At 41.3% G+C, this 14,645-nt stretch overlaps 2 protein-coding genes across 2 annotated transcripts; both read right to left on the bottom strand.

Annotated features, from left to right (window-relative positions):
* Positions 1-504: 504 nt before the first annotated feature.
* msmo1 (methylsterol monooxygenase 1) lies at positions 505-4,800 on the bottom strand. Its single transcript, XM_028399630.1, has 6 exons — positions 4,744-4,800; positions 3,500-3,773; positions 3,264-3,412; positions 2,911-3,037; positions 2,617-2,771; positions 505-1,223 (listed from the first exon to the last, which is right to left on the bottom strand). The coding sequence occupies exons 2-6, from the start codon at positions 3,752-3,754 to the stop codon at positions 1,034-1,036; spliced, it is 876 nt and encodes a 291-aa protein (XP_028255431.1). The 5' UTR covers positions 3,755-3,773; positions 4,744-4,800; the 3' UTR covers positions 505-1,033.
* An 894-nt stretch (positions 4,801-5,694) lies between these two features.
* klhl2 (kelch-like family member 2) lies at positions 5,695-14,547 on the bottom strand. The gene is made up of 15 exons (XM_028399607.1): positions 14,082-14,547; positions 12,283-12,402; positions 12,078-12,184; positions 11,863-11,984; positions 11,032-11,194; positions 10,765-10,874; positions 10,569-10,685; positions 9,424-9,573; positions 9,200-9,317; positions 8,422-8,619; positions 8,237-8,338; positions 8,023-8,151; positions 7,808-7,948; positions 7,587-7,730; positions 5,695-7,038 (listed from the first exon to the last, which is right to left on the bottom strand). Exons 1-15 carry the CDS (start codon positions 14,147-14,149, stop codon positions 7,010-7,012), a joined length of 1,818 nt encoding a protein of 605 aa, XP_028255408.1. The 5' UTR covers positions 14,150-14,547; the 3' UTR covers positions 5,695-7,009.
* Positions 14,548-14,645: the final 98 nt, after the last annotated feature.

Here is a 14,645-nt window from a genome sequence, read left to right as displayed (position 1 = left end):
CATATAAAGGTTTTCACATTTTGTTTTATTTATTTTGCTTTTATTTTTATTTGGTTTTAGGGGGAAATGCCACTTTATTTATTAGTTGGTATATTTTTTATTCATTCATTAGCTGTGTTTTCCTATTCGTGAGAAACTGCCTCACTTCCTGTTTGGTGGTTGCTGTTGCTGGCTGACTTGATGAAGTCGTGTGTGTAAACTGGATGGAGCTTTAGGGGTGTGTCCACAGTGCAGCAGAGGGAACGATGCAGTCAACAAACACACACACATCTCCTCTGTGCTCATCAATCCATGCTTGTATGTCTACACCAAAACTACATAAATATTGACAATGCAGATTTTGATCAGGTGTCAGTGATTCAACTAAACATAAGGTTTTATTGTTATTTTTCATTGAGTGGCATACATCCTCAACAGTCCAATAAAACTGCCACACAACCAAACTCTTTAAATTTACATCTTTTATTTCAAAATGAAACACACTAAAAACAGCATCAATGCATCTTTTATAAATCAAAACAGCTTTTATTTATTGTTACAGCCTTAAACACAACATGGGGCTCCTGTGACAGTCAATCCTTTTAATCAAAGATTTGAATTAAACAAGCCTGACTTTGTTTCAGAAGTCACCGCCCAGTTTAGACAGAACTGTGTCATTCTGATTCAGATCCGCTGAAGAGGAAGTGCTAAAGTGCTGAGACATTCAGAGGTATACAGAAGCATTTCACAAGCGAGTAATACAAACAACTTCTTTCATTTGATGATAAGCGATAAACAAAATGAGGATGTTGATGGTTTTTATTCAGCCAGCAGCTGCTGACAAAAGCAGATATCAATACTTTCTTCTCATAAGGCACAGATGGCGAAGTCAACATGCAGTCCAAAGTAGAATCAACCAAAAATGCTGATTCGTGTGTGTGTGTGTGTGTGTGAACAGAGAAGAAAAGCAGCTGTTGTCTGCTTGGTGACTGTCTGTATGACTTGCTGCCTCTTCCTGACACAACAGCTGTTTGTGTCTAACAGAGGCAGTGGCTCACTGCTCCTTCTTGTCTCCCTGTTTCTGTGTATACTTGTTGTACTGGTTGTCCGTCTTTAGCAGCTTGTCCCACCAGGTGAAGGTGGAGGAGTAGTTCCCAACAAAGTTCATATGGTGGAAGTCATGGAAACGAGCACCGGCGTAGAAAGGGATCAGGTGAAGCGGGTTTAAAGGGATGTCGTACCCACTGATGGGAAATAGGAAATGGATTTAAATTAGACATGTTCAAATACTGACTGCCGTGTGTGAGGGAAGTGATCAAACATGTTTTGTATTGGCACTCCTGTGCTTTTTAATTCTGTCCCAATTTTGCAGCTTCCTAACAACCAGTAGTTTGAAGAAACGCGAGCGAGACCGAATCTTCTTTTCCAAGATTTACTAAAATCACACAAAAAAAAATACAATACAATAGACAAGGTACGCTCGGTCAAAAAACTGTGTTGCTTCTTACGTGTCTAGCTGCAATCTGACTGTAACGTAAAACTATGACAGCATGACGTATTTATAACAAAAATTCTTTAACATATTTTAATTATTAAATTATGTATTTTAGCAACGGTCTTTATAATTCAAATAAAATTAAACTAAATTATTATTACATATAAATTAACTTAACTGGCTCTTACATGTTTGAAGGTGATATTAAAGAAGTGGTTGCCTGTGTTTCAAAATGTATTTCTGGTAATTTGCCCTCATACTAAATGCTATGATTTCCTAGGTGAACTGAGAATGTATCTTAGTGGGACAGACAGTCAAACAAAGCAAGAAGAAACTGATGTGAATTAAGATCACATGTAAAAAGAAGTGATTAGGAATTTGAATTTTTCATTTTACAGAAAAAAATGTATTTTATATAATGGACTATTTTTTTTTAACTTTTAATACTTGTACATTTCTGAGTAAAATTTTCAATTTTTTCGTAGAGAAGATTGAAGCAAGGCGTCTGGACTTGTAGAGTTTTCTAGAAGACGTTTCGCTGCTCATCCAAGCAGCTTCATCAGTTCTAACTGAACATCACAGTTAGAACTGATGAAGCTGCTTGGATGAGCAGCGAAACGTCTAACTGAACATCACAGTTAGAACTGATGAAGCTGCTTGGATGAGCAGCGAAACGTCTTCTAGAAAACTCTACAAGTCCAGACGCCTTGCTTCAATCTTCTCTACGTATGATGACCTGGATGACCTGGATGACTGAGAATCTTCATCAACAAATTTTCAATTTTGTATAAAATAAGGTGAAATATTTAAATAAATGGATGGATGAATAAATAAATGGAGTAAAATCCATTTTACTTTCATACCTTTTTTCTAATTATTATACATTACACACTAAACAACAAGCTAACCTGTGAAGTAATTCTGTGACACTACATTTAGTTATCTCTGTCGCCCTCTAGTGGTCACCCCCTCAAACTACAGTCAGAGTAAACAGGATGTGAAACGTGTAAGTTTCCCATCATATTACTGTCTGTCATACAGAATGATGCTGCTGCTTTGTACATATTCTCCTTACTGTCTTGACAATTCATTAGTAACACAGATTCAGAGGTTTGTACGCAGAGGCTGTATTTGTGTTCTACCTGTGCACATCAATGGTCTCCAGCAGACGGAAGGTCACCCAGGCCCATAGAAGGAAGACATGGTTACAGAAGATCATGATGCCGATGAAGAAACCAGCTCCCAGGATGATAGTCTCAGCCGGGTGAGCATATTCTGCCTGCATGCCAAACGGAGCCTGAGGGGACATTGAAGGGACATGTGAGTCCTCGTTTTGATATGAGCGAGAGCTACAGCGTGTGTGTAATAGGTAACTGTTCACTTAAGCCAGAACACTGTTTGTTTATTTATCTTATCGCTTGTGTGCTCTCACTTACGGTGAACTCATGGTGGACTTTGTGGATGTATTTGTAGATCCGTCTGTGATGCAGCAGGCGATGGAGGAAGTAGTGCCAGGTGTCCTCCACAACAGCACAGCCAAAGCACTGAGCAAGGAGGTACGGCCTGAAGGTGGAGAGATGACAAGTTCATGATTATCTCCAACAGATCTTACAGATGGATCCCACTGATGGGACAAATGTCAGAATATAACAGCAAAACCTCTCTGAGACAAAACCCATAACCAGCGAAACATTCACTTTGCACACCATTATGAAGAAAGAATTCAACAAGAACAAAAGCTAGTTGTAAATTAAAACAAAGGATTGTGTTTTATTGTTCTTTCACTGACCAGCGAGGCATAGAGTCCCAGTCATAGGGGATGCTGAAGAATTCTGTGAAGTAGTAAGTTCCACAGATCAGCGGCAGCTGGATGCAAAAATGGTTGAAGAGCAGCACCTTGAAACATCTCCACTGCTTCTCCCAGGTCTCTGGTTTGTCCTGCACACACACACAGTTATTGGGAGACACTTTAACTCAGGTGGAAAAACACAAAATCACATCCAAAGGCCAAAAACACACACAAACCTGTTGGATCTTGTATTTCTGCATGAAGGGCATGAACTGGAAGAGGAAACCAGGCAGGCAGAACAGGACGTAGACAAACTCGTGGACAAAGAGCGACCCCCAAGTGGCGATCTGGAATTTAGTGTAGTTGTCCAGCATGTAGCCCCAGGCATGTTTCAGGGAGGGTTGAAAGGGGTTTTCTGGCAGCACAGCATCTACGTATTTCACTGCAAGGTAGGCTGAGCTCAAGATGTCTGCTGTGCCGTTCACCGCCATGATGGATGATGTAAGGTGACTGCAAGTCCGGAGAGAAGACCTCCAGTCAGGAACACAGTGTTACATATACAGTACTTACATATATATATATATATATATATATATATATATATATATATATATATATATATATATATATATCAGACACAGAATCTAATGCAAAAACAAAAAACCTAATACACAATTATCACAGATTAGCAAGGACAACTAACATTTTATTGCTGTTTTACACAAAGAAAATCTCATCAGCTTCAAGTGTTCAACATTCAGCACTAAAATAAAGAAGAGCATTAGAATCATTTAAAAGTAAAGGTGTATGATAGCGTGTCAGGTTTATAGATAGATATGTGTGGAATAAAAAATCAGAAAGTCACATGTAGTGGAGTAAAAAGCAGAATACAGCAGAAGTGCTGTGGAGTTAATATACAGTGAAAAGAGTACAGTTAACCACTTAATGTGATCATTGTGCTATTAAATAATTTTGTAAAACTTTGGCTGAATAATATAACACTCATCAGGCAGCAGCATCAACTCATGTTAGTCCCCATGCAGCTGAGAACTGCATTACTGTTAGTTTATATCCAAGTTACCTGAACTTCACATTCATGTATGTTTCGTTACGACTTTTACCACAAGCACCAGTATTAATTTGCCATTAATATACAACTGATATTTATTATCACCGAAGACTATAACACCCAGTCAAAAAGTTTGTTATACTTAGTCTACACTCCATTAATTGTAGATATTAGCTACATAACAGGGCGGCGCGTCTTTCTTTGCTGCAGTATTGTGTTTAATAATTAAAGCTGCCGTCTTTGACGATACAGACAAAACACAGGCCTAAATGTCTCCGACAAGAACTGTAAGCCCCAAATTCTGCCTTCAGTCGGGGTCCATATGCCTACATTCTTAACAAACACTTGCTAACGCAGATAAAAACTTAGCTAAATATCCTTTTTCGTCGCTCACAGCAACATCAAACTTACCTTTACGCGGTTCGTCCGTCTACCTGAGCGAGAGGCGGCCGGTCTGCTGAAGTGCAGTAATATCGGACAATCTGATTGGACAAGAGGAGAGCAGACTGACGTCGGGGGCAGAACGGCCTCACTGATTGGCTTACTGAATGGAGTGAGGATAGTGAGACTGGAGGTTTCTACAGCAACAGCCAATCAGAGGCGAGCTCTGCTGTCATAACAGTAACAGAGCTAACAGGCAGCATGGAGGGAGAGATGGTGTGTTCCGGCCAGAGAACTTTGAATCATGCTCTTATTTTTGGCTTCCGTCCTCTTTGTTTTTATTACAGTAGTTATAAAACTGACTAGTGTTAATGCTGTCAGAGCTAACGTATTAGTTATTTATTCAACTTTATTCCCAATTTTTTTGGCTCTCTCTCTATATGTATTTTAATTCCCTCAGGGTATTCACATTCACATTCCAGTTGCTGCTATATTTGACTTATGTTCAGTACTGATACTAATAAAAAATACATTTAAATACCTTACGAATAAGCAGGATTTTATATAATATCTGAGTTTTGTAAGACAATATAGAAAATATTCTATGGTTTAGTTATTTAATGCCGGTTGGCACTAGAGCAAATCAGGCACTAATAAGTCACAAGTGCACCCACTCAGTTGTAAGAAACCTGCTACAATACCTTACGCCAAGATTCAATCCACAAGTTTCAAAAGCACAATGCAAACCTAAATGCAACTTGTACCGCAAAATAACATGAAACACCACATCAGATCAAACAAATAACACTTATTAGAATAAACCAATTAAATAAATTTGTAAAATCATTAAAATGTCACAGCTCTTTTCATTCAATGTTTTACTGATTTGGCAAGGTTTTAAAAACAGATTATATCATTTCACAGCTTTAAATACAAGAAGCATATTTATTAATGATAATATAAAACAAGTAATGAAACATTTTCAGAGTCATTAGCCTACATGACATTCCTCAATACACTGACAAAAAACAGCGATACCAGTTACTATTATAGCAATTTTCCATATAGCAGAGCATCAAGAGAAAGAGACTGAAGAAAAAGAAAATCAAGAATAGGTTTGGTCACTTTCCAGAGAGAGAGAGAGAGAAAGAACAGACATATTAAAATTGGCACATTCATTGTACGTCAGGGTGTGCAGTAGTTAATAGGATTGCTACACCAAAGGAGAGGAGGGTACTGTTGAAGGATAGCAAGTTAGAGACAGGGACCATGCAGTGAGTTCAGGCTGCTGCTGTTGTCATTAGTGGTTACAACCACAGTAAATATGGCTGCCAGGTGACAGTAAAGCACTGATACATCCAACTGTGTTTCATCTCAAACAGCGTCTCCCTCTGCCTGTCACTGGTTTTGGCAACATGAATGAGGCTACTCCTTTATTAGAAGAGTTCCAAAAAGAAAAGTCTGTTTCCCCCACGATAAATATACATCATCCCGTCCCGCAACTGCTTCCTCAGATCTCTATTCTGAATGGATTCAACTGTCACACCAACGTGCAGTTGAATTCTCTGAACAGCGGCCGAGTCCAGCTGTCCAGTAACAGTACTCAAGGCATAACAAAGGGGGAGAAGAGGGAAACTGGGTGCACGTTGACATTCAGGCACTCTTGAACAGCCACACTGCAACACTGTAAAAAGGTCAGAGGTCAGACAGACAGAGGTCAGCTTTCATGCCGTGTGGAACCGGGCGTCACCACACGCAGACTCACAAACACACGCTCACATGTGCAAGCAATGGAGCACCATTAATAATGCAAGCGCACACTACACACACACACACACACACACTTCTCTAGAGGATAAAAACAAAGGAGAAGCTGATTTGTGTCCCAAAAAGTCTTCTTCACTGCCTTCCTCTCCCAGTGGTCTTTCTTAGAGCTGGTTCATATTAACATTATTAGTGTTAAAGTAACATTGCAGTTATAGTAGCTTCATATCAGTAGCGTTTCAATGGCACTGCAGTGGTACAGTGGTGCTTCAAACTGGTTTGTCCAGTCGATGCTGCAGTCCTTCCACAAGGGGGATTAAAACTCAGGTTTGATCCCCTTGTTTGTCACAACTCTCCCATTAAGTGCAAAAATCTTCATCATCCTTAACAATCTTGTCATTTTCTTCATCTTCCTCAGTGCCTGTGCTTATGCTGCCCAACACTGAAGCACTGGCATCATAGACAGATCCAAGATCAGTATTCAGCAGGAGAATACATACTGCTCTCAATCAGTGGCTGGTGTCAAAAGCAGTCATAAAGGCTTATCAATCACAGTCACACCTGCAGAAATAAAAACAGAAATAGATCATTGACATCAGCATGTATCAGTTAGACATCACATTAAACATCTGACATACTTTCATGTAACCCTGGAAGAAAAAAAACTGGAGTTCTGCCATTGATGTCAAATGTTCCTACAGCAACCAAACTTAAGCAGACTGGGGGGAGTCTTATTCATATAAATCACAACAGAACCTCAAGTTTACCTAAACTTTAAATGCAAATACAACACAATGACACAGGCAGACTGCCAAATACACAATTAGAAAGAAACATGAAAAGCTACCTGAATATTAAGTGTCAAACTACTGCAGCCATTTGTTAGCACACTTAGCTTAGCCAATGTCCAGTACCTATGATGAAACTGCTTTTATCAGCCATCTACAAAGTAGTGTTACAAACTGCTTTACTATTAAACTTTACTATCAAGACGGTGAGCTCAAACACACTTCAAAGCTTGGACAAACTAAAATGCTGCCTTCCTAACATGCAGTATATCCAAAAGATATCCGAATTTCAGTTTGTGTATCTCCAGATGTCGTACTGACCTGCATAACTACGGCCCGTGCTCATGCACGTCGGCAGCAGAGTCCACTTGTCAGAGTTCGGATTGTAAAACTCCACCGAGGCCAGATTGCAGCTGCCGTCATCTCCTCCCACCACATATAGTACGTTATTTACAGCGCACACACCTGATGACAGAAACGCAGAATGCATAAAGTGTGTGTAACAGAAGAACTCTTAACACCTGAAGTGGATTCTGACTTACCTGCGTTGCGTCGACACATGTTCATGTCTGCTACTTGCCTCCAGCTATTGGAGGCTGGATCGTAAACTTCACAGCTCTTCCTTACCAGTGGGCCATCATGGCCGCCCACAGCATACAGTAAACCTTTTAACACACCTACACCTGAGAAAGACAAGTTGGCAAGTGGTAAGTTTCGGTAGCACATCTTTAATCATATGGAAGTAAAAAAAACACACCTGCTCCACTACGTCTCGTCCCCATCTCTGCAATATAGCTCCACGTGTTGCTTTTAGGGTTGTAAGCTTCTACTGTGCTTAAACATTGCCTGGTGGCTCCATCATAGCCTCCAACAGCATAAAGGATCCCTATGGATTCAATAAAAGCAGGTTTACTAAAGTTGTTTCTTGCAGTTCTTATCAGTTCTAAAAACCAACTGGCAGTTGTACTCACCATTGACAACGCCCACTCCCACACTGCTGCGACGGGTGCTCATGGGTAACACATGGAACCACTCGTCCGTCTTAGCATTGTACGCCTCAACTGTCGACAAACCTGCACACGCATACAGATCATATATCAAAACATTTCATATGATTTACAATTTGCTGCAGTCACACACAGTACAGAAGCAGCACCTGTGCTACCATCGAAGCCCCCCACAGCGTACAGGAGTCCATTGAGAACGGCAGCACCGAGCGTTGATCGGCGGTCCTGCATACTGCTCACACTCGTCCAGCGGTCCATCATTGGGTCATAACAGTCAACTGTCCGCACGCGTAAAGAACCGTTAAAACCTCCGACTGCATACACACACCCTCCCAGGTACACCACACCTGAAGAACAGAAGACACAGAGAGTTCACTGCATGCCAGCAAGATTATTAACTAATTAATAATTTATTAACTGAAACGAAAAATATTGTGAGTCCAAAGGGAATGGGTCTGAGTAGTCACAACCGTGTGATGAAGAATCAAACTTGTTTTCCCTCCATGTGTGTTCTTTGTGAGGCTTGTATGTGACAAAAGTTAGTCATAAACGTGCCACAAGGGGGTTGTGCTTATAGCAACAAGCTAGAGATGCATCACCATAAAACACTGTACAATAAAAGGGCACACCTGGCAGTACAACTAACTAAGTTAAAGTTAACAAGTGAAATCCCAGACTTACACAGTGAACATCACAGTTACATCAATAACCTAAAAACACTGGCAAATTTACCTGAAATAAAGAAAACATTGCTTGCGAAAAGTGGTTAGGTATCAGGGAGCATGGAGTCCCATATGTTTTCAGCTGAGGAAATGAAATTATTTCTGAACTGAATTACTCTTTTGGACAGAGATGTCTTTGGTTCAAAATAGAAACCTACATATTGGAGGAAGCAGCTCATGACATGTGTTACTGAGGATTTTCTACCTGCTCTGCACCTCCTGGTTGGGAGTTCAGCCACCTGGTACCATCGCTGCTCCTCAAAATCAAAACATTCAACACTCCGGATGGCCTTAGGAGCCTGACCTCCAACAACCACCATCACCTGAGCACAACACACAAACAGCGGCACATCAGCAAAAGAGCTGCAGGTCATTTATTTTCTTTTCAAAAGTAAGAGCTTGTTATTTTGTGCCCAGCCCTGCCTGTACCTTAGGACAGCAGGCTGGCGTCCTCATGCGTGTGCGCGCAGTTTTCATCAGAGCTCTCTGGTCAGCAGGTAGCAGGTGGTACTTCATGGCCTCAATCAGGTAGTCTTTACATGCGCTGCTATTCTTAATCAGGGACTCCTCCTCCACCCGCTGACACGTGCAAGAGAGAGAAAGAAAAAAAAGAGAGGAGGAACCAATCAGCCTGCAGGATTTACAAAGAGCTACCCATCAGTAAACTCTGTGGAAAAATCTTCTTAAATCCACCTGAACATAGCTGGTAGAAATTGATTTGCGTTCCAAAAAGGATTAAAAGCACCAAAACCATTTTAAAACTATAACAAAGATTTACAGCATCCAAAGGATATTACAGTGCAGCTACTGGGGGTTTAATCTGATTCTACAAACCAACACGACAACAACAAAACTTTGATTTATTCTGCACCTTTATCTCTAAAATAAAACCTTTCTACTGATTAAAGCACTGCTCGTATTCACTTTACGTGAAGTCAGCTGTGCTGTTAGCAATAAAGGAAACAACACACATAGACAATCTTGTTGTCATAACTACCTGTTGTGGTCTGTGAGTGTGATTGACTTCAGCCTTTTTAAGATACAGAATATTCCTGATGAATGTGGAACAAATAATCAACATCTCATACTTCACCTTTACGTTTACATTCTGTGGTGCTGTGTGTCTCATTTCCTGTTACGAATGCTTATGTTGTCTTTAGTCCTACATTTTAAATATCATGGTGAAGATAGACAAATGGTGATTGTCAGTCCACCTGATTTCTTTGGTTGTTTTTACACAGTGAAGCACTAATGCTAAAATACAATTAATTAATAATTAATAAAATTAAAAACAATATTTGGAATTTATTTGAAAAAATTAAATATTCACATGCTTCTAAAAAACACACCCAACATTATACTATTAACTGGATCATAATTACATGTTGCCTGGTGATATGATTGCAAATACAAAACAGAGACTTTAAACACCCCCTGTCTAAACAAAGACAATACTTATGTTGCTTATTAAATATCAGTGGCCATGTTTTTTTGTCTTGTTGTATAAAACTTTCAAAAAACCTGCAATTAACAAAAAGATTACAAGTTAAAGATGGAGGTCCACGTGAACATACCTGCACCAGGTATTCTCTAGACAGAAGTGGCAGACGGACATGTTCCATGAGATGAGCCAAATGTTCCTGGCGGACATCTTTATCATGGTTCACCCAAGCTATCACAGCTTCAAAAACCTGCAAAACAATACACAGGCACACATGTATCAATGTATGCTCATGTCAATGTAAGAGATAAGCAGGAGAATGTCTGTACCTTCTCCTCAGTGGGGATGGTGAGCTTGTCGCTGGCAATCAGGCTGGAGACCTGCTCCATCCCCAGATTGAGGAACTCTTCGCTCCCGACCACCTCAGTGAAATGTTGCTCTGTCAGCACAAATGCTAAGCATTAGTAGCACCTCATGGCTGCTTCCCCATTAATTACACCTGCTCTCATTCTGTCTCTCCTGCCGTCCCACACATATTTTAGGACAGCAATAAGACATGTTGCCACAGCACACATACAGCGCATACAGCCGCATACCTGCGTAGCTGTTGGCCTGTGCGAGGAGGTGGGAGCAGGCATGGAGGTCAGCAAAGGCTCGTATTCCCAGACAGTTGGACGGATGAAGCTGAGAGCTCAGGAACTCACAACAAGCCTTTTTCACCTCGTTCAGCTGGAGCAGACCCGCTGCCGGCAAGAGTGCCTGAGGAGCAGAAGCAGGTTACTGCTACATGACACAGATGTTTTCACTCAGAGGGCATATTGTAGTCAGATAATGATGTTTTCAATCAAACAAAATGGCCTCTGGTCATCATCTGTGCAGATTCTTTGTGATTGACATTCTTCTTCTTAAGGTAGCTTTGAAGAAGGAAATAAATATCAACTTCAACCTTAAAAAATGAAAATGAATGTGAACAGCAATTGATTTTTTGCTTAATTTAGGAAGTATTTTTTGTGGTCAGTGAGTCTTTGTGTGCCATGTCTGTCGATTGAGGGATTTTGTCAAAAGAATAGCCTGTTACAGCTGTGCAGTTGAAATTCAGTCTGAACACTGCTGGACTGAGAAAACCCAGGAGACAGGTGTGATCCCATTAAAAGGTGATCTTTAATTCAGTTAGGCGTGCAAGTGCAGCGTTACATCAGCACTGAAGAGTTCCTGTTCTCCAGCATACCCATAATGGTGAATTTAAACACTTTGTCCAAAACCTCATCAGTTAACTTCACATCAAGGTTTTAAAAAGTCTGCCCACTTTGAGTGACAGGTGCAGCAGTTTCCTGTTTTATCCCTGTTTCCATGGGCCACTGTGACACTTGCCACTGTGCCTGTTGTGAGGAGAGGTGGTAGTTAGTGTAATGCATGTGTGTGTTTACCTGCACATTCTCCTCTGTGACCTGTATCTCCGCTGTGTAGATGTAGTCTACCAGCAGGCCCAGAGTCCAGCCGTCCATCTCTTTTATCCTCACTCGTTTTGCCCTGCTCTCTGCCATCTCCCCTGTTACATACACATACATGGGAGCCTCCCATCACCACAGTGTAACAGCAGGGCAGTGTTACAATATACAGATGTGCTGAGGATGGGCCTAACCTGTGAACATGGCGTGGAAGTAAGGGCTTCCTGCAGCCAGAACCACTCTGTGAGCAGCAATCTCCACATCCTCTGCCACGATGGTCACGTCGCACAACAGGCTCTGGCTGTGTGAAAGTAAGACAATGGAAACACATCCAGTTTACAAAGAGTTACACAGAGTGTATGTGTGACAGCAAATAACTGAAGAGAGAGCGTGCAGCACCTGCGCAGCTCGTTCATAATTTTGAACGCCTTCCTCATGTGCCGAGGGTTCAGAGTGACGGGACCGTGCCTCTCCACACCATCCTCTTTGTCCAGAGAGTGTGGACAAAGTCTAGTGCACCTGTGATTGATGGAGAGCAAACACATAAATACACAGAGAAAAGAATTCTTCTGATAACTGCTGTAAGGCCATGTGAAGTTATAATGTGCTGACACCATGGCTATCAGAACCTGCATTAACTTGCCATTTATTTGTCTGTGGTGTGTTTGTAATCACCCTGGCTCAGCCGGTTTTTCTTACCTATTCCTGGTTTCTGATACAACAGATTTTTTTTTATGTCTTAAATGATTTAGAACCAGTTCCTCCACAGAAAAGAACACACCCAACAACTTAATTCAGTCAAAGCTTTATGACCAATCAGGCAAAATGGCTGCTTTTCAATGTCTACAATGTCTAGGATTATTTATTAGAACTATTACAGATCCATTTAGTTCACATAGAAATTGGAAACACTAGGAAGTCACATGATGGCACCGTCGCATTTGACCAATAAAATAATGTAAATAAAATGATTGGTGCTTCATTTTTGATATTTCCTCTCACATGTTTGACATAACTTTCTCTGTGCAGAGGATTGTGGGAAAGAATGGCCAGAAACATGGCTTGCTTAGTATTAAGAGTGATAAGATGTAGTGGGAGATTTGAGTACTCTGGGACTCACTTTTGGGACACTTACTACAAGGTTATGTGTATTTGAAGGCAGCATAGGATGCCGAAGTTCAATTTATTATAAAATTTGACACATGACTATATGAAGTGGTATAGATTCTTATAAATCTCAAACTTACACAAAATATTAAAAAGAACTGGGCTATAACAATACTACCATGTACTGGGGACATTTGCTGGCAGCATCTTGTAACTTCATGAAGATTAATGTGAAGTAATTTGCAGCACAATCGGTGTAAGCAAAATATTTAAGAAGTTCAGCCTATAGGTAAAATGACAAATATTGACAACAATGATATCAATGATTTGGATCATATTAACCCTTGTGTCTATAGGTCATAAGATAGCATCACATTGTCATAACTGATATATCAAGCAGCATTTTGGAGTTGTTACACTAGTTATCCTCTTAGAGGAGAAGAAAAAAAATCAGGATCAGGATCAGCAGCAGGTGTAAATTACTTATTGTATTCCTACACAAAACTGGTTTAATATTTTTATGAAAATGTTGTAATTAAAATATACACAATCTTCACCTGAAGTCAAATCTAATTATTATAAATTCAATGAATACAGTGAAAAGTATCATCCTGGTCACAAGAGTTAATATGTACAGTAGCTACCACAGTAAAGGTACTTTAATCAGGACCAGCACCTGAGCACGCACACACGCACGGTATCTGTCCCATCCCTTTCACAATAAAGCGTACGTATAATGATGGTGTAATCACGTGGCTCTTGTTTTCTGTCACAAACACACCCACACACACATGGCTGTGTATCAGCTCGTCCTCTGCCACCAACAAATCTACGTTATCCAAGCAAAACAAACGCATCATAACACACACACACACACCCTGCACCGGTAAGCCCAGCATAAGTCCCCGTGTCTCCGTCCCCGCGGTCCCTCCGGTCAGCGAGCAGCCACACCGGCTGGCCGCTGTCTCTGTCAATGCGGCACCATCCGTCAAGCAGTCACTAGGAAACGTCAACACACACACACGGGGAGAGAGAGAGAGAGAGAGAGAGAGAGAGAGAGAGAGAGAGAGAGAGCAGCTCTCTGCACTTACAGCGGATGACTGTCCATGATTCCGGTGTTTTTCAAAGGCTGAAAACTTGGCCCAGCGGCATGCACCATTCCATATCCACAGTGTCGTCTTTACCGGGTCTAAATTCAGGCGTGAATCACGGCGATCATCTGTCCAGAGGCGCAGAGACGGGCTGACGGCTGCCCCATTAAGCTGCCTGTTCCATATAAATACACAGCCAGACTGCGGTGACACTCTCCACAGACACGTTGCGATACAGCCCGGCTGTTGTACCCAGTGGACTGCTTCCTCTGTCGGCCCAAAAAACGCGCAGAAAAAGAGCCCACCGCGGTGCCTAATGTGGTTTATTTGTTCTCCAATCCCCTCCTCTGTACTCTTGGGTGTATATGGGTGCGAGAGGCGGACGGACAAGGATACCTGTTATTTTCCAATCGCTGATTAAAACGCACAAACAAGGACGTGTCGGCAAAGACGGTCCTCCGAGCGGCCAAGGCGTCCCCGAAGAAAGCGCTGTCTCCCTCTAGCTGTGGAAGACTGAGCCGGAGGAGGAGGCTGCATGAGCGCACGGCAATACAAACAACCACA

The sequence above is a fragment of the Parambassis ranga genome, chromosome 1 (genome assembly GCF_900634625.1).
Source record: "Parambassis ranga chromosome 1, fParRan2.1, whole genome shotgun sequence".
NCBI lineage: Eukaryota > Metazoa > Chordata > Actinopteri > Ambassidae > Parambassis > Parambassis ranga.
Note: the sequence above shows the minus strand (reverse complement) of the source record. Positions and strands in the feature narration are given on the sequence as shown.

Bases quoted from the DNA above. Each gene is read 5' to 3' on its own strand.
- msmo1 (XM_028399630.1), bottom strand. From the start codon at position 3,754: ATGGCGGTGAACGGCACAGCAGACATCTTGAGCTCAGCCTACCTTGCA. The intron at 3,413-3,499 runs GTTTGTGTGTGT...GTGTGTGTGCAG, and splicing joins AGAAATACAAGATCCAACAG to GACAAACCAGAGACCTGGGA. The intron at 2,772-2,910 runs GTAAGTGAGAGC...ATGTCCCCTCAG, and splicing joins AAGTCCACCATGAGTTCACC to GCTCCGTTTGGCATGCAGGC.
- klhl2 (XM_028399607.1), bottom strand. From the start codon at position 14,149: ATGGTGCATGCCGCTGGGCCAAGTTTTCAGCCTTTGAAAAACACCGGA. The intron at 10,875-11,031 runs GTATGCGGCTGT...TTGTGCTGACAG, and splicing joins ACAGGCCAACAGCTACGCAG to AGCAACATTTCACTGAGGTG. The intron at 8,339-8,421 runs GTGCTGCTTCTG...ATGCGTGTGCAG, and splicing joins GGGCTTCGATGGTAGCACAG to GTTTGTCGACAGTTGAGGCG.